The 19,617-nt window shown below is 31.7% G+C and overlaps 1 protein-coding gene across 5 annotated transcripts in view; it reads left to right on the forward strand.

The window, feature by feature from the left end:
* Window positions 1-19,167, forward strand: part of Abcg1_5 (ATP-binding cassette sub-family G member 1) — a 38,710-nt gene extending 19,543 nt beyond the window's left edge. For 3 of the 5 annotated variants that reach the window (XM_011193899.3, XM_054226832.1, XM_029044232.2), the window contains exons 2-12: window positions 5,543-6,145; window positions 14,476-14,593; window positions 15,352-15,535; window positions 15,764-15,909; window positions 16,015-16,253; window positions 16,829-17,121; window positions 17,218-17,386; window positions 17,504-17,604; window positions 17,667-17,822; window positions 18,079-18,287; window positions 18,801-19,167. In XM_011193899.3, coding sequence (XP_011192201.1) covers window positions 6,049-6,145; window positions 14,476-14,593; window positions 15,352-15,535; window positions 15,764-15,909; window positions 16,015-16,253; window positions 16,829-17,121; window positions 17,218-17,386; window positions 17,504-17,604; window positions 17,667-17,822; window positions 18,079-18,287; window positions 18,801-18,936 — 1,848 coding nt within the window. In that variant the 5' untranslated portion in view covers window positions 5,543-6,048 and the 3' untranslated portion in view covers window positions 18,937-19,167. Of the gene's footprint in view, window positions 1-375; window positions 539-5,542; window positions 6,146-14,475; window positions 14,594-15,351; window positions 15,536-15,763; window positions 15,910-16,014; window positions 16,254-16,828; window positions 17,122-17,217; window positions 17,387-17,503; window positions 17,605-17,666; window positions 17,823-18,078; window positions 18,288-18,800 lie in introns of those variants that run through there. The other 2 variants (XM_029044231.2, XM_054226831.1) reach the window with 2 other exon arrangements.
* Window positions 19,168-19,617: the final 450 nt, after the last annotated feature.

The raw sequence follows: 19,617 nt of genomic DNA on the forward strand, positions 1-19,617 counted from the left end.
AACAATGATATTATGCCGAAATGCGTTTCGGCTTTTCATAACTTTTGTTTCCCAAATATTTCTTTATATTCTGCCATCCATAAACGTGTTTACCTACGATTTTTTTGCTGTTGCTGTTGCTATTGTTGTTGTTGGTGCTACTTTGTTTTTTGACACTGGCACTTTGACTCTGCGACGCTTTTTGCATCAACAAATGATTGCTGAGTGCTGTTGTATTTAGCTTTGGCGTGCGTTACTAGTTTACTTTTATTTATTTTTTGTTGTTGTTGTTATTTTTGTTATTTTTTGGTTACTTGCGCACTGTTTGTAAATTTTATTTCATTTTATTTTTGAGCGTGTGTGCTTCGTGTGAGTTTTTTTTCTATATTTTATCGGACAGTCGAGCTCATCTGGTTTTAAGCAATTCGTTGTTGGATTCGCTTCCGTAGTTTTTGGCGAAACGGTTACCGGGTAAGACGCTCCGTTTCCTATAGCACGCGGCAGTCTGATTTTGCATTGCGCGCTTACTAAACGAGTTCGAATATTTCGCGTATGTTAAGTATGCTTACATATATATTTTTTGGACGCTTCATTTGATTTTGTCAAGTCAAGTTGTTGTAGTTTCTATTTGTTATTGTTGTGGTTAGTGCAGTCTGACAAAAGCATTTGTGTGTGGGATTGTGAAATAGTGTGTTGTATTTAGTGGCCTCAAAGGTGGTTCAAAACAAAACAACAAAAAGTAAATAAATATGTAAATATTTAACAAAAAACCGTTTTATGTGTGGTAGCAAAGTTAATAAATTAACAAGAGTGTGTAGAATTTGACAAAGAAATATAATAAATTTAAATAATTAACATTTAAATGAAGTTGGGATAGTTTGATTGATTATCTCTTATTAATTTACAGTTTTTATAAAAATAATTTATTTAATTAAATGTGCATAATATTATTGTTGGAATTTAATAACTATTAATATCAGCAATTTTAAAAGTCATGCTAAAACTCACGACCGTTCTTGTTGTGTTTCTTCACTATTTAAATCCCCACTACTTCAAGAAAAATATCTAATGAAGAGTGAATCTTTAAAATTATGATGATTTGCTTTCAAATGTATTTCTAATTGAATTTCGTTGGATTGTCAAACAAAAATCCTTCAGTTCGTTGTACTCGTCAAGTGGTGTACATAGTTCAAGTTGATTACAACAGAAAAGTGGGGTTCGAACATTTCTCTACGGAAATATTTGCTTCAAATGCTTTAAATGATTCCAACCACAATTTTAAAGAATAGTTTACGTTATTCAAAAAGAATTTTGACAATATGAGGTGTGTTCAAAAAATATCGGGAATTTTCGTTAAAAAAAAATGTATACATTTGTTCATATTATGATAAGTTAAGTTGGTCTGGTAGGCCTGTAGGCCACGATAGACCAGTTATGGTCCTTAGCGATACCAGATAGAGTGCCTTCATGTATTCCGTGAGTAGTAGTCATCCTTTATGTGCTGACTCCGCTTGATTTGAATTTTAAGAGTTTATGAGGCCTCACTAACGATATCTCCTCCTACTTATCGTATTGTGGGGCCCTTAAATAGCTGAAGAGTTGTCTCGCTTACGCAGGACAAACGCACAAGAGATGTTACAATGTTTCTTCTTCTTCGGTGTCCCGCTCTTGACACTTCCAGATCTGGCTTTGTCTATAGTAATATTATCACCTTTAAAATAGTCCCCATTCGATAATATGCACTTATGTCAGTTCTTCTCGCAATCGTCGAAACACTTCTCAAACTCGAACTTGGGATTGCCTTTGGCTCTTTCAGCGATCTCTCTTATGTTTGTAAAACCTTTAAGGTTCTCCTTTTTTTTGAAAAAATATTTTCAAATCTGGCGAATATGGATGGTGGAGCATCGGTTCCTGTATTGTTTTTGGACGTGTTTTTTTCACGAACAAGTAATGAAGTGTGAGCTTTTAACAAACGAAAATCGTAAAATTTGTAACTCTTTGAATTCCTCAATTTATTCTAATGAATTGAACTCGGTTGTATCCATCGATTCGGAACCGTAAATGATGCCGATGGAGAATTCTTCTCATTCGATTAATTAAATGCCGAATTATGAAATTGTGGGTGTATTTTGTCTTATTGATTTCAAAAAATAATGAAAATGTTATTTAAAAAGGAGGTCCCGCTATTCAAAGGGCAGTTATTTCGAAAACTTTCAATATTCAACAAATTTAAGTCGTTCAGTTAAAGACAATAGTGAATTACGTATTCAGCACTTGTTGAATATAAAATATAATAATTTCCATAAATTAACCGACTTTTTTTTATTGAATTACACGCAATGGCTTTGGCGTGATCTATATTGAATTATACAACCTAACCTAGATATTAAACATATAACCTACTTTATATGCAGTGTATACTTCAATTATCTCATTAAATGAATAATATTTCAATTGGAAAGGCAATAATTAAAGTATTTCTTTATTAATTTATTAATGTATCGATATCTACAATTAGAAATTGCCACAAATAGTTAGGTTAAGTACACACCTTGAACTTTGGCATCGCTTTTGTATTATTACTCGTAACATTTAATTGTAGGATTCTGTAATCCAACACTGCTTGATTATTTTATGGAAAATAAAATCCCATGACCATAAATTAGATAGTTCAAGATAGAAAGTTACAGACAAACGTATTACTTATAATTTAATTAGCTAATATATGGAAGTGTTAGAATAAAAGTGGTTCAATTTATTGTCGTACTGTAAACATAAATGAAAACAAGTAAGGCAAAACTAAGTTCGGGAGGAACCGAACATTTATACTTTCGAAATTTATTATTGTAATTTTATAAAGATAACACATTTTGACTCATATATTCGGCATAAAGTCCAATAAAATAACTAAAATCATCATATGTAGTATATGAGGGCTGAGGTAATTCCTGAACCGATATACCTCATTTTTACTACCAACATACACTATATCCAGACTATATGCTCACTTAATAAGATATCTCACATATGACCATACATCCGCGGCATTGAAAAGTTATAGTCCGATCTTGACAATTTTTCCACAAGTAACACCTCAGATCAAATAGAGTATTTGTGTAAAGTTTTATTCCACTATCTTCATTGGTTCCTAATGTTATATCATATGGAATTCAAAATTGAGTTATATGGGAAGTAGGCGTGGTTGTGAACCGATTTTTTATCCGTATTAATGGCCCGAATTCGCCCAACCCTTCTAGAGTCCAAATGAATATGTGTATCAAGTTTCGTCAAGATATCTTAAATTTGACTCAAGTTATCCGTTACACTGACAGACGGACGAACAGACAGACATGCGGATTTCAACTCGTCTCGTCATCCTGATCATATTGATATATACAACACTATATTTAACTCCTTTAGTTTTTGACTTACAAACAACCGTTATGTGAACAAAACTACATATATAATCCCTTAGCAACAAAAATTATTATATTCAAAAAGTAAGATACTAGTCGAAGATACCAGTCTTGCTTCTTTCGATATTGTTCTTAATAATCTCTCCGATCGTTTTATATTACAGCACTCTATTATGACGTCTATTTTACAATTATATAAAGAACCGTGAAGATAAATATTATACTTTCAATTTATTTTCTAATAGCATTGTGGAAAATTCGCAAATGATTTAAATAGCATGAACTTTGATATGCAATATTACACGTGCTAACTAACCTAACGTAATAGCCATATCATTAGTAACAGCTCAAGGAATTACAATTTTAAATTATCCGTTACTCGACACATCGTTGTCAGTGTTATAAGTGTAGGTCATAAAAATTAATTATTTATTTGCAATGTATAAACAAATATTATATTATTATTGATCTATTAAATAGTGATCAGAAGAGTAATAGTACATTTTTTTTATAATAGTACAGCTCTTTGTAAATATTTATGTACACTTTAGAGCCGTGTGTTATAATCACGAAGTGTTGTAAAATCTAGTGATTGTCAGATGACTAGTAAATGGAAATATATCAGTTTTTATATCTATATGAAATCCCGGTAGGAAATTAATACAAAGAGGAGAATTATAAATTGAAGAATTCTATAACTAACTTCTAACTATATATATCGAAATGATCAGGATGTCGAGACGAGTTGAAATCCGGATGTATGTCCATCCGTCCGTGCAACGGATAACTTGAGTAAAAATTAAGCTATCTTGACGAAATATATCCTTGGAACCGTAGGAGGGTTGGTATTGAAATGGGCAAAATCGGACCACGCCCACAAAATGGTGAAACCCGAAAATCTATAAAGTGTCATAACTACGGCGAAAATTAAGCTTTAAAAATTTTGTATAAAGGATCGCACTAGGAACGGGAAAAGTTAGAAACACTAAATTTTACAGGAAAACTGGCAGAGAACTACTCGACCGATTTTAATGAAATTCGGTACATAATACTTTCTTGGCACCCTTTATATTACAAGAAACCGATGAATAAAACTTTTTACAAATACTGTTTATCATCTGTGGTCATCTTGTCGAAAAAGTGTCAAAATCGGACTATAACTTTTCAAGGGCCCGTATATCGACGATGAAGAACTCAGTGCCTAAGGGTAATTTTTCAAGCCATGTCTGCCGATACGGAGGTTGGGATCTTGTTACAGTATTGTTTTTGGCTAAGGATTTGCGAAGAAGCAACGAATTGTGAGTCTAATTTTACCACCTGCTACAGACAAAGCAATAAATATAGCTGAAAATTTTATCGCATCGCATACATATATTAAAAAAAATACGATCGGACTCTCTAACCTGTGAAATTTGAAATATTAGAATTCCCGTTATTTTTTGAACGTATAACACACTACGTATAACAATTTCAAATGAGAAGTATTGTTTTTTTTTAAACAAGGTTCCCATACACCTGCCTAGATGCATATTCATGTTTGAAAGTGTGCATGTAAAAGCTCTCTGGCTCACAATATCCGTAATTATCAAAACCCATAATATTGTGGAATGTCATATAGTTAATTAAGGCTTTTCAAAAACATTGCGGTTGGAGTTGTTTTATTTTGAATTTGACGAGTGTCACAGTGTCACAGTGTCACTTGACTTCCTTGAGCAACTGCATGTTTGAAACAAATAAACATGCATTTATATTTTAACTGTCTTCTTGACATTTGTACGGAATTTGAGTGATTGCCTTTGTAATGATATACTAAAAGTGTAAAAAGGCAACAACTGATTTTGTTAAATCTTGTAGAAAATAAAATGAGTTTTGAAAAGCGAAATCGCTGAACTGAGGCCTGAACAAGTCGCATCAAAGCCACACATTTACAAATGTAGGTTAATTACGCAAAATAATTGAAACTTTAGTGAAACACGATCACCTTTAGAATCTTTTCGGAAACGTGAAAATAATTTATGCATTTCGCTGCTTGGTTTTGTTGTTTTTGAATGGGGTGTATACTTGTATGTTTATGAATGACTTAAGGTTAATAAAGTTTTACATTTGGACTTACCCTTTTGTTTTTTGTTTTTGTAATTTCATTACAGTTGTAGCAAAGTTGTATGCCAGCATTTTTCGCCGACACCGTCGATTTTTACTGTTACCTAGCTGTCGCTATGCAAAGTCGTATAAAATGTTGCTGACAGTGTCGCCAGAATCTGCAAGTAAAATACAAAAATAAATAAAATAAAAAATAAAATAAAATAAATTAATATTGAAGTGTGTAAATATGTACTTGTATGAAATAATATACATACGCATATACAAAATAAAGGTATATAAAGTGCAGAAAGTGTAAAGTGATTAAGAAATAATCAAGGCAATTAAGTGACAATTGAATTCAATTAGAAGTGCAAAATAATTTCAGTGAAATTCTCAACAACTGTGATCAAACATATACAAAAAAAAAGATATATATATATATATATATATATATACTATATATATAAATAAAAAATATATATAATACAACAAATATACAAAAAGTAATTCAACAAAGTTAAAGTAGTAGTTTCCATTAACACCCGTACACACAGCGAATATTAACACAAAAATGACGCTGGCATTACACGATAAACTGCTGAAAGAGCGCGTCAAACCCATCGATATACAATTCAAGGATCTAAGCTATCAAGTTCAAGTGCAAAAAGGTATGTACGAGTATATTCATATATGTTTGCGTATACACATTAACGACGACGAGCTTTGCTTTGCGTATGGCTACTAGACACCAGCAAAGTCAATGTTCGCCAAATTAAGTTCAAGAATAGACCGCTGGCAATTGACAAACTGCCAAGGTATGCATAAAAAAGTATATATAAAATAAATACATACGTACGAGTATGAAAAAGACCGGCTTGGTTGGGTGTTTAAATTTCGCATTTTACGATAAAAAGATTTACGTTGCATTCAAACTGGTTACTCGAGGTGTTAGCTGCAGTTATTAAGCTGTGTTATCTACATATATAATACTTTGGTATATATGTATGTATGCGTTTGTCAATTGTAAATACGTTTATCGAACCGAAACTGGTAAATGTATTTTTATTAAAAAGGAATAATAATAAAAGCACATACGTAATTATTAGCACTTCTATATTAATTAACATTTATACTTATATACCAATATTTACGTTTTGAATGAAATCAACAATAATATTATTATACTCTCGCAATAAAGTTGCTAAGATACACATAACGGATGTTTGTTAGTCCTAAAACTAAACGAATTAGATATAGGGTTATATATATATATATATATCAAAATGACCAGAATGACGAGACGAGTTGAAATCCTGATGTCTGTGTGTCCGTCTGCAACAGATGACTTGAGTAAAAAATTAAGATATCTTGATGAGATCTTGAGTCAAAAACCATATCTCAAAAACTACTCGACCGACTTCAACGAAATTCGGTATTCAATACTTTCTTGACATCCTGATAATCGAAATCGGTTCACAACCACGACTACTTTCCATATAACTCAATTTTGAAATCCATCTGATCCACTTTATGATATATACATACATCACATGTGAAAAAATTGTCGAAATCGGACTATATCTTTTCAAATCCCCGGATATCGAACATAAAGAAGTGAGTGCCTAAGGATAAATTTTCACCGAAAATATCGGTTAATCTCTCAGACATTTTACTTTAATTCAGAAAGAATCTTTTTCTTCTAATAGTGTGTGTCTGTACCATTGTTGGTGAAAATTAGTGATATCGGTTAAGGAATTACCTTAGCTCTCATATACTATATATGATGATTTTCGTTATTCTATTGAACTTTATGCCGAATATATGAATCAAATTGTGTTATCTTTAAAAAATCAATATCAAATTCAATAAATTGCGAGAGTATAAAATGTGCGGTTGCACCCGAACTTAGCCTTTCCTTACTTGTTTTTTGTCTCCCATTCTGTATATTAATGTGGTGGGTTTTTTCATTGAATGGAAAATTTTAAATTTTCATTTTGAATGGAAAAAATTAATAAAGATTTAATGGAATATTTTTTATATATTTGAAGAATTCGTCATATACATATGTACATATACATATAATTTAAGATAAATTCTAAAGATTCTAAAAATAGGCAATTTACTGAGAATGTATTTTCATAATAATTTTAAACAGAGATATTCACCATCTTGACTATCAAACGCACTCCGATAAAAGTGTTCAAAATAATGACATAAATATCGCATTGAAGTGATATACACCATTTGCTATTTTATCTTCTTTTCTTTATAATGAACCATGTGAGTTATACCAGTTGACGTTCTGTCTCCTTTTTAATACGCAAAAGTATGTAATTTATACCAGTTGTTAGTTCGATTCAATCCCAAAACTACTATAACAAGAGGACTAATATCATCGTGCTAAAATTAATAGAATCCTTACTTTCCACCTAGGAACTTTGGGAAAATATATATATAAAATTAATAATTATAAAAAATTAAAAAGACAATCTGAGTAAAGTATGGTATAAGAGGTGTGTTAAAAATAAATAATAAAAATAAATAGTCCCATTCGATATTATGCACTTATGCCAACACTTCTTCAAATGGTCGAAACAATTTTTTAACTCGATTTTTGGGATAGTTTTGTTTTTAGTTTTTAGTTTTTTTCAGCGATTTCTCTCAAAAGCTTATAAAACGACGGCCCTTTAAGAGAACCTTATATGTATTTTCTGGAAATACAAAAAAGTCACAAGGAGTCATGTCTGGCGAATATGGAGGATAGTTCCAATATTGCTTTTGGACAAGAATTCTCGATCAGGCAACGAAGTGTGAGCATTTAACAAACGAAAATCGCAAAGCTCTCAAAAGTTCTTCCAATATTAGTGGCTGCAACAGACAAAGTAAGCAATGAACACAGTTGATAATTGTATCGTTCAGGGTCATAATAATAAGAATTAAAAAATAAATTGAAAATTGAATTCTCCAAAACCGTGAATTTTTAAATTTTACAATTCTCGTTATTTTTTGAACACACCACGTATGACATTTGTCTAAAATAAAATTCGTTTTTATATAACAAATATATCAATAGATTACTACTTCTGATCATTTTGATTTATAACTGAATGAATCTCGCATATATGTATGTATTTAGTATTCAAAATTTTTACAAATTGTCAAGCATCTTATGAAGTCAACGCTAATTACAGTTGTTTTCTAAATTATATAATTGATGAATTTATAAATATCAACTATGATGGGATGATCGAGCTTAAAACTGCCCTATTTAATTTTTCTTTATCTCACTCTCTGAAAATATGTTTGACATTGAGCTAACTTTAATGAGTGGTGAATCGAACAACAATTGGCATAAATCAAATATACTTTATACTATTTGTTTATATAAATAACAATACTTGACAGTTATAACACTTCTATAATAACAAACAATTAAACAATTAAACAATTAGACATCTATTATTGCTTCCACGTGGATATCTCATAAATATGCAGTTGTTGCCGTCAGAACCGTAACTGTAAATGGGATAATAATAATTACATAAATCATATAATACTGTTACGTATTGTGTAGGAAATATTCTTTAATAGTGGAAAATTAATGAGCAAATGCTCAACGAACAACAGATAAGTATTGCAAATGCCGGCTTTATACTATAAGTTCAACCGCAATTGACCGGCTTTAGCTGAGACTTTCGATTTTCAAACATAAATAAATAATCAATCAATACGAGTATAGCAAGATTAGCAAATTATTAATGCCTGTCCACTCAGACTTGAGATTCTCTAAACAATGAGTAATTAGTAATACAGTAATGCAAAGTATGAATAATTCATTGTTTCAGTGATGTAAACACATATTTAAAAAAAAAACAATACTTTGTATACAAACAATAAAATAATGACATATTAATTATTTTGCACTTATTTAGCACTTTTGTAAATCATATAGAACAACATATCACTCTTAATACTTCAACTTTTCAGAATTTGCGTTTCATTTCAATAATTAGCTTTAAGCTATGTATCTAACTATATAATTATATAATTTAATTTAATCCGCTTTTTCCGCATTGCGTGTAATTAATAGATTGCTTTAATAATACGTCTTATGCAATGCAATATGAACAAATCCGACTTAAAGTGTCGACAAGATTTCATACAGATTACATTTATATTATTCTAGTAAAGGTATTAGGTGTAAAACGTGAGTTATTTTACGATTTATTTACTCGATTTTTTTAATTTCACACGCTCTTTGCATGTCTCGTTTTTTGTTTTAACTTAATCGCATAATCTTACAGCTAAACTTGTATTAACGGATTTTTAATTGTTAGTTAGTAAGAAAGGGCTTGGTTCGTGCGGAGTTGAATGCTAGACACAATGTGGATGCAATATGGCAATTTTTTAAAATGCGTCCACCATATTGGTTCGTCATTATGAATTTTTGAAAAGTAACGTCAAATTCGTAATTAGCGACCCCGAGAGCGCCCGAGTAACGAGTTTTGCGCGATTCTAATAAATATTTCAAAATAGCGTCTGTCATATTGGATCCGCCATTTTGGATTTAAAAAAACCGACACCGGATTCGTAATCAGCCCCTCCGATTATCGAATTTCAAGTGAATCCAGTGAAGTTATAAAAACGTTGTCTATTGAATTTTTGGGGTTATGTCAAAACCCTGATCTGGGGTTAAATGGAGCACGGATTCGGCTTCCAAAACATAAAGCACACATAGTAAAACCATACCAGACTCATTGAGGACTCCAAGTTCGACAAACCTGATGTCTTGTTGATCAGTCGTACAGCTATTTATGATGAAAGGTCCCATTCGGTATTATAATAGTATAAATCAACCGACGACGTCTTCAAATTTGGCTTTCATAGGTTATCTAGTGTCTGCTAATGAGTCCTGATAAAGTATTGTCTTCTTAAATTTTTTTTTTGCGTATTTTCTATCTACCTTTCTCTCTACGATCCCAAAAATATAAGGCACACATAGTAAGACTCCCAGCTCCTGACAAAATTTGTTTGTATGTGGCGGTGTAATCAATTATACTAACTTAAGTGTTTATCAATTCGCTAGATCTTGTAGCTTGTCGAATCGACTAAAACCTGGTATAAATACTGTAGACAGTTCTAATCAAATAGAGCTAGAACAGTAAGCACTTTTTAAAACGATAACCATATAATCTATAATATATACTAAGCTATATATAATTTACCTCTTCAAAAAGCCTCAATTGGTCTCTCACGAGAGAGCAGAACTCAAACGTAGCATCGAAAAAGCCCTTAGTGTTTAAAATATTTTTTTTTTATCGTAAAAAAGATTTCGAATGTGAAAAGTTTCAAAAACTCGATCAAAAACAGATCTCGTCTAAAAACTTGACCTAGTCTTAAATGAACTAACCTAGAAAAAGTACCATTACCTCTAACTTTATTACGCTTTTAGGCGTGTTAAAGTTATTTCATTTTCGTGCAAAACTTTGTTGTTGAAATAACAGAAAAGTCGATTGCATTTAATGACGATATGCCCCAATGATTGCCGTTTAAGGTTAGGAAAATATAAATTACAATTTTCATAAATATGATAATGTGTGTATAATTTAATATGTCTATAATTTCAGCAATTTCCATGGCAAACAATTTTAGATTGTAAACATTACTTCCATTCAAACGAATTAGAAACACGAAATGAGTTATTAAACACTTTGATAAAATGCGGAAAAAATAAAGTACTTATTCAAAATTATTTTTAAATTGAGTAACCGAAATTTATTATACTATTTTCTGTATTAATTATAGTTATTAAGTAATTGTTTTGTTTGTATTGTTTTGCAAACGATTGTAGGTTAACGCTGGTCATTTGCCTTTTGTCAGTTCATTTGTCAACGACGCTATTAAAACAATAACAATAGAGACGAGTTCGTAGATACGTACATACTTGTAGGCACATACTCATTAAAATAGCCATGCAAAATGGGGTTCATTTGAAACCCCAGTCACGTTTAGGAAGTATGCTAAAAACGTGATAAACTCAAGCAGTCATAGAAATACAAACATATGTATGTACATCTATATCTGTGTGACCATTTTCTGATAATTGCTTATAGAGCGCTCATAAATATACAAAAGTGGAAATGGTATACGATCAATTAAAAGTGAATTGAGTTATGGTTCATCAAAATTGATAAAAAATAATTTAAGAATTGTCTAGTATTCGTGAAAAAGACATCATGCAATTGTTTCTTTATTATTTGAATTCAAATACGCTTTTATTTATCATATATAACATTTAACGCTCAGCTTGGGTTTTGTTTAAACGGACATTACCCTTTCAGTTACCTTCTCTATGAAGACATACTCCGGAGGGCGATATAGAAATTCATACACCTACTAAATCATACACCTACTAGAATGTCAACAAATCTATTAATTTCGATACCAAACGGTAAGACAGTGGAACTTCCATAACTCGATTTTCCATAACTCGAAGATCTCTATAAGACGAATTTTTGAATCGGCAATAGCGTTTTCATACAAATTTTCTTCCAAAACGCAAACTTCTTAAACTCGAAGTTCTCCATAACTTGAACTCTTGAATTGGCAATAGAAGTCAAATTTCATAAAAATCGAACTTTACGACCAGGACATAATACAAAATTTAAAATTTTAATATTGCGACAGAATTTTAAAACAGTCCCTCTATATCGTAAAGAGGCGAACAAAAAATATGGTATTAAACTTATGGATTGGATAATTGGATTGGCATGAGATACAGACGCCAAGAGCCAAATAATAGCAAACTGCAACAAACGATATTACAGAAGTCATGTTTCAATGAATCTATATTTTCAAGCTTTTTGAAAATTTTTATGTTTTAAAGAAAATTCTATAGCTCGAAGTCTCTCTAACTCGAACTTTTTGTGGATTATGGTGATTCGAGTTAGAGAACTTCCACTGTATTTTGGATGGCTCAAAGTTTCAGAGCAAAACACTTCACCCTTAATCATAAAAATAACAGAAAGTCAAGTTAAAGGTCGCTAAGAGTAGACTACAGGAGGACATGACAAATTCCAATCACTACTACAAGTTCGATAATAATGTGACATTATTGCTTTTCCTTGAAAGTTTATCCATCTACGAGTTATTTGTGATGAAAGGTCCCATTTTTTCGATAACTTTTCGGAATTAGTGTAAAACAACCGATGCCCTCTTCAAGTTTTCATTGAATTTTGACTTTCAAGGGTTATCTAGTGTCTTCTCTCTTCATCAGTTACGAGTCCTGATAAAGTATTGTCTTCTTAAAATTTGTTTGCATATTTTGTATCTAACTTCAATTAGAGACCGAATAGAGCTTTGATTTCGATTTGAACATCAAGTTTGGTAATGATGAAACCGAGAGGTTAAATTAGAGTAAAGATAACCTTTTTAGAAAGATTTCGATGTCAGCGCCACCTCTTGGTATTTTCATCCAATCCAAATCATCATATTAAACCTGTAAAAGTATTTCCGCAAAAACAACACAACTAATAATTTCAACTTAACTTGTTCCTTTTGTTTTTCTAAATTCCTCAGAATGTTTATAATTTCTTTCTTAGAAGCATCTTGCGTAAATACATGTGTTTTAAATGCCGATAGTTGGTACGTGTCCATCGGCACATAAACTTCGAAACATTTGCGAAAACACTTAAATATGTAGATATGTATGTATGTTAAACTACCTGTACTGGAATTCAAGTTAATTTTAAAAAGTCGTAAAACATAAGGGAAATAATCCTTTTATTTTCCATAGACGAGTATATCTACTACGAGTGCGGTCCGATAAGTACTGAGCACTGGAGCAGAAATGGATTTTAATTTCTCAACATAACCTACATTTAGCACGATCCACTTGACTTAGCGATGCTCCAACTTCTTTAAACCGTTCGAAAAATATGTTTTCACGAGGTCATTCGAAACAAATTTCGGTCTCCGAGTAATCTTTTCAAGTTTGGAAGCAAAAACAAATCGCACGAGTTCAAATCTGGCTAATACACTGGATGAGGCAGCAGTTCGAAGTCAACTTGTTCCTGCTGAAGATGGAGGTGTAAGCCGACACATTGTTACGTCGGAAGAGAACTTTCATTTTCGCAATTGAAGCTTTTTTTCTAACATTCGGCGTTAAATCAGTCCAATAATTCGGCCTAGAACCTGTAAAATAATGGTCATAATCTTTCGCCAGGTGAAAGCTACTGTTTCGGCAGTTCCTTGGTCTCTGGCGTGTAACTAGTGAATGCATGTTTCATCGACGGTTTCAAAAGGAAGCAGGAAATCGTTCGTATTGCAGTCAAACACTTCTTTAAAGTGGTTTATCGGTTGCGCTTGTTGTCATAGACCTCGTTGGAGCTCGATAAAACCCATTTTAGACGGACGACATTTCTCTTGTGATTATGGTGTCATTGTGATATGAGAGAAAGTACTTTGCGGATCGCTCTCGTATATATAACACCTAAAACCGATTAGTCACTGCGATCAGAACATTAACACAGAAAATAGTATTCTACATACATAGTACATACGTATGTACGAATATGTCTTTTTTATAAGAATTCATTTGTAGTCACTAATTAGCATCTGTTGTATGAAAGTACGTATGTATGTATGCAAACATGCAATGCAAAACGGTCCACAGCAAAAAATGAAAAAAAAAATTGTATTTATTAAAATGATAAACACGTATGCACTGATTGGCATATGTGCATACAAACATATTTTCAGCATCGTGACGTTTATAGGCATTTACGGCAGTTTTTTCTTCGCATCTCCTATTTAAGTTAATAACACTCATTAGCATTAGCGTGTGTTGTATTTGAAAATGAAAATAGAAAAACAAGTTTGTATTTGAGACGACCTTAAAAGCAAATATTTGTTTTGCACTTTAGCACGTGCTGATTGTTTTTTTCTGTTTGTTATTATTATTTTTTAATATTTTTCCATTTTTGTTTACTTTTTGCAGTGAAGAAAACAATATTGAAAGGAATTTCTGGTACATTTCGCGCTGGTCAGCTGACGGCAATTATGGGACCCTCGGGGGCAGGCAAATCGAGTTTAATGAATATTTTAACTGGACTAACGTAAGTTTGATGATAGATATAAGTGATATATTTTTAAATTTTTATACATAATTTTTAAATAAAAAATATTAAAAAATGAATTAAAAAAAAACAAGAAAAAACGGCAACTTCGGCTGTACCGAAGCTAATATACCCTTCACAGGTGCATTTATTTTAGTAACTACATATGTGTTTAAGCAAATCTAAAGACGTAAGAAGAAGTAAGTAAAAAACAAGCCCTTGATTCCGATTGTTCAGTTTGTATGGCAATCTATAGTGAACCGATTTTTTCGGAAATTAAATTATTTCTATGAACAATAACTCACACCAAATTTCGTGAAGATATATAGTAAAATGCGGAAGTTTTCCATACAAGCCCTTGATTCCGATCGTTCAGTTTGTATGACAGCTATATGATATAGTGGTCCGATATCAGCAGTTCCGACAAATGAGCAGCTTCTTGAAGAGAAAATAACATCTGCAAAATTTCAAAACGATATCTTAAAAACTGAAGAACTAGTTCGTATATATACAGACAGACAGACGGACGGACATGGGTAAATCGACTCAGTTCAATATATTGATCATTTATATATATACTTTATAGGGCCTCCGACGCTTCCTTCTGGGTGTTACAAACTTCGTGACAAACTTAATATACCCTGTTCAGGGTATAAAAATACTAGAAAATCTTTAGACGTACTAGTAAAAGTTATATTACATAAAAAGCTTGTTAAATTTATCTTTATAAATTTACCCTTCATTTCTATTATTTCTAGTACGAAAGGTGTCAGCGGTAATATACAGTTTGGCGACTCACCAACTAAATCGCGTAAACTGTGCTGTTATATAATGCAAGATGATCATTTTCATGCATATTTTACCGTTGAGGAGACAATGCTGCTGGCGGCTCAATTGAAAATCTCAAACGATTCGATGAATATCAAGGAGAAGAAAATGCTGGTAAGTATTAAAAAAAATTGCAACAAAATAGGTGGACCCGAGCATTACTTCGATGTTTTTTGAAGTTAAACCCAAAGTAATAGGCTATACCTGACGGACCGACACTGAGAGAGTCGTTTAGATAGGCACTTCCACCATTTTATAGTCGAGAACTAACCTAACTTTTAAATTTTTTTTTTAAAGTTCCAAAGATCAAAGAATATCTACATTTTCATTTCCAATTTCCAGATCGAACATTTATTGGACACCTTAAAGTTATCACAAACCAAATTAACACGCACCGGAAATCTATCTGGCGGTCAAAAGAAACGCTTATCCATCGCTTTAGAGTTAATTGATAATCCGGCGGTGCTATTTTTGGATGAGCCAACAACGTAAGTGGCTTTCTAATAGATTTTAAACTGCAGTTCCATAGACTTTTTATGCAACTTATATACTTATCGTACGTATCTATGTATTTACTTTCACTTTCTTCACAGCGGCTTAGATAGCTCGGCATCTTCCGACACCATACAGTTATTACAGACCTTGGCGAATGAAGGTCGCACAATCGTGTGTACAATTCATCAACCTTCGTCACATATTTATAGTCTGTTTAATCAAATTTATGTGCTGAGTCAGGGTTGCTGTACTTATCAGGGAGCGCCGCATAATACAATTGACTTTTTGCGAACGGTCGGTTTGGAATGTCCGACTTATCATAATCCTGCTGATTTTCGTAAGTACGAAGAACGATTTCAAACTGTTATTTTAAGTCTAGCATTTGAACATAGATATAGGAATTGAGGTTCTAGAATCAGACAGACTTCTTCAAGAATGATTCGAAATTTCATAACACCATCAGTCCTTATAGCCTTTTCGCACAGCCAAATTAATTGTTCAATTAAAATTTTAATTGAGAAACCAGTTTTTGCCTTTCGCACTGCCGGCTAATCGATCAGCTGTTATATATATTTACTTTTGCTTTTCCTTAGAAGTTGGTAAGTTTCAACACCTGATTGTTATTTGCTCAATAATCAAGACCATTATTTCCAGCAGCGACATCTACTCTCGAGTAGTATTAATGTGATTTCAGCCAACTGGCAGAGTTGCATTTAATTTTCCATTCGATTAAGAATGGATGTAAAAAATTTAGATTTCTATTTTGTATGGTAAATCGATCTAAATCAGTGCTTTAGTCGAGCAAAGGGCGTTTAATTGATCATTTATCTCGAAAAGTGCGAAAAGGATGTTAGACAAATTACTAAAAAACTGATAATATATTAATATTCTTTCTTCTAATTATCTCTCTAGTGCTGGAGTGCGTGAACGGTGATTATGGCGATCACACCGCTGACTTAGCCGTTGCAGCGCTGCAGCCCCGATGGCGACATGATTACGATATGGAACAGCAGCAACAGCACTTGGACGGTTTAAATGGTGTACAAATCGTCAAAATGATGGAGTCTCAACGGGGTGGGGTAAAAGAACTATCACCCGCGATAACACCGCCGATGTCTGCCACTAAACATGTTTACCCGCCGCCAGAATGGATGCGTCTGTGGCTGTTGATCGGACGTTGTCATGTGCAATTCTTCCGCGATTGGGTGAGTAGAAGAAAGAGGCAAAGTAGGAATGCAAATGCAAAATATCAAAGAGTAGAATATTTACTGATAACTTTTCTATTTACATTCATTCCACAGACGGTGACCTACTTAAAATTGGCTGTGCATATAGTATGCGCTATACTGATTGGCTTTCTATACGGCGACTCCGGTTCAAATGCGACAAAACAGATTGCAAATTTAGGTTCATTCACAATACACAACACATATTTGTGGTATACAACAATGATGCCGGGACTATTAAGATGTGAGTATACGAGTATAGTTTAACAGCGAAAAAGTGGAGAGATTTGTAGAGTAGTATGTTGTTAGAATTGCTTTGAGTTGGTTGTTAATTTTACTAATATTTTTTTTTATATTTTAGTTCCGCAAGAAATCAGCATAGTCAAAAAGGAAACATTTAATAACTGGTATAAATTACGAACGTATTATATGGCGACCCTGATAACATCTACGCCGGTCCATGTAAGTTTAATGTTTTTAGTATTAGAGGGAGTAATAATATTAATAATATCTCTCGTCGACAGATCATCTTCTCTATGACTTATATCACCATCGCCTACCTGATGACCGATCAACCGTTCGAAATTGAACGTTATGCGAAATTCATGTTGACAGCTGTCGTGGTGACGATATGCGCCGATGGATTGGGAGTGTTATTAGGCACTATATTGAATCCAATTGTGAGTATTTAAAATATTACCCATCTATATTTCCAATACTTTCTAAGTATATAGTATGGATGATGTATGTATAACACTTCAAATATCAGTCCAAATACGGAATTAGCTGAAGAAACTATGTTAGTTCAATGATATATTATTTATGGAAATGAGTTCCCATTAATTTTTTAAACATTTTCCTTTAGTAATACTATATTTACTGTTTTTTTTTTTAATTTTTTCTTCGAACTTTTCACTCAAAATCTTTCTTTTACAGAACGGTACATTTGTTGGCGCTGTACTGACTTGCTTTATGCTGATATTCTCCGGGTTTCTTATACTCCTAACACATATGTCGAGTTTAATGCGAATATTATCGTACTTATCACCGATACGCTATGCACTGGAGAGTATGGTGTTGGCGATATATTCTAATAATCGTGGGAATATTACATGTCCAATAGATGTGGTCTATTGTCATTTTAAGTGAGTAGTAATATGGAATTATCTCTATTAATAATGGAAATTCATATATAAATATGGAAATATCTCGGACGGTCCCGAAGAAGATGAGAATGTTTAAAAACCATATTTTCTTGTAATAATTCTTGATCATCGATTTTTTTCAATTTTCTATACAATTTCTTAACAATTCCTAAACTTCAAATTTCGAAATTATAAAAAAAAATTTAATTAATTTAAAAAAATACTCAAATGTTATATATTTAATTAACATGCCCAAACTTCGAATTTCGAAATTAAAAAAAAAAAATGAATTAATTAAGAAAAATACTCAAATGTTAGATATCTATTAAATTCCCATTGCCAAATTTCAAATTTCGAAATTAAAAAAATATATTTCGAAATTTAAAAAAATATGAATCAAATTTTATATAATTAATTCTCATTTCTAAACTTCGAATTCGAAATTTAAAAAAAATATTAATATTAAAATAAAATACTCAAATGTTATTTATTTAATTAATTTCTTTTTTACAGAAATGCCAGCACAGTGCTACGTAGTTTCGGTATGGAAAATGGAAATTTCGGCATGAATATATTAATAATGTTCGTGCAGTTGTCGACCTTTAAAGGATTAGCTTATGTTATGCTCAAGCGAAAAATTCGAACGTAAAATATACTATATTATGATTGTTATAATATATTATATGATCCGTATACTATATGATGATATAGGATGTAAATATGTAGACGTTATAAGTATAAAATACTGTTAGAATAAACTACACTTACAATGTATATATTTTACAAAAATATATTTGTTTTTGAAAGAAGTTATGGTGTATTGTTAGAACTATGCAGTAAAAGTAAATAAGAAAAGAAAAAGAAAAAGTTAATAACGAAATAGTTCAAAATATGTGAGCAAAAAAAATAACCAACTGTCAAAGCAGCCAAAAATTAGCAAATATTAAACAAAGTAAACGATATTCTAAAACAATTTCAGCCTTTGCAGCATAAAACAAAAAATTATAATTGTGAATAAATAAATAAAAAAATGGCTTGCAATAATTATTTATTAAATATTATATATAATGCACAAGCACAATATTTACAAATGCCAACTGAATACTTAAATATTAAATATAACGATCAAACGATGAAATTAAAAAAAAAAAATAAATAAATAAATAACAACAAAAACAAAACCTATGTGTGATAGTATTATAATTTTAAATATACATAAATTAAAGTTAAATAAATATATTTTATACGTGTGTGACTACAAAAATACGCGCATTTGTAAATCTACAAAGTGTAAAATTTAAGTAAGCAAAGTTAAAATATATTTGTATAA

This window comes from Zeugodacus cucurbitae, chromosome 3 (assembly GCF_028554725.1).
Source record: "Zeugodacus cucurbitae isolate PBARC_wt_2022May chromosome 3, idZeuCucr1.2, whole genome shotgun sequence".
In the NCBI taxonomy this organism is placed as follows: domain Eukaryota; kingdom Metazoa; phylum Arthropoda; class Insecta; order Diptera; family Tephritidae; genus Zeugodacus; species Zeugodacus cucurbitae.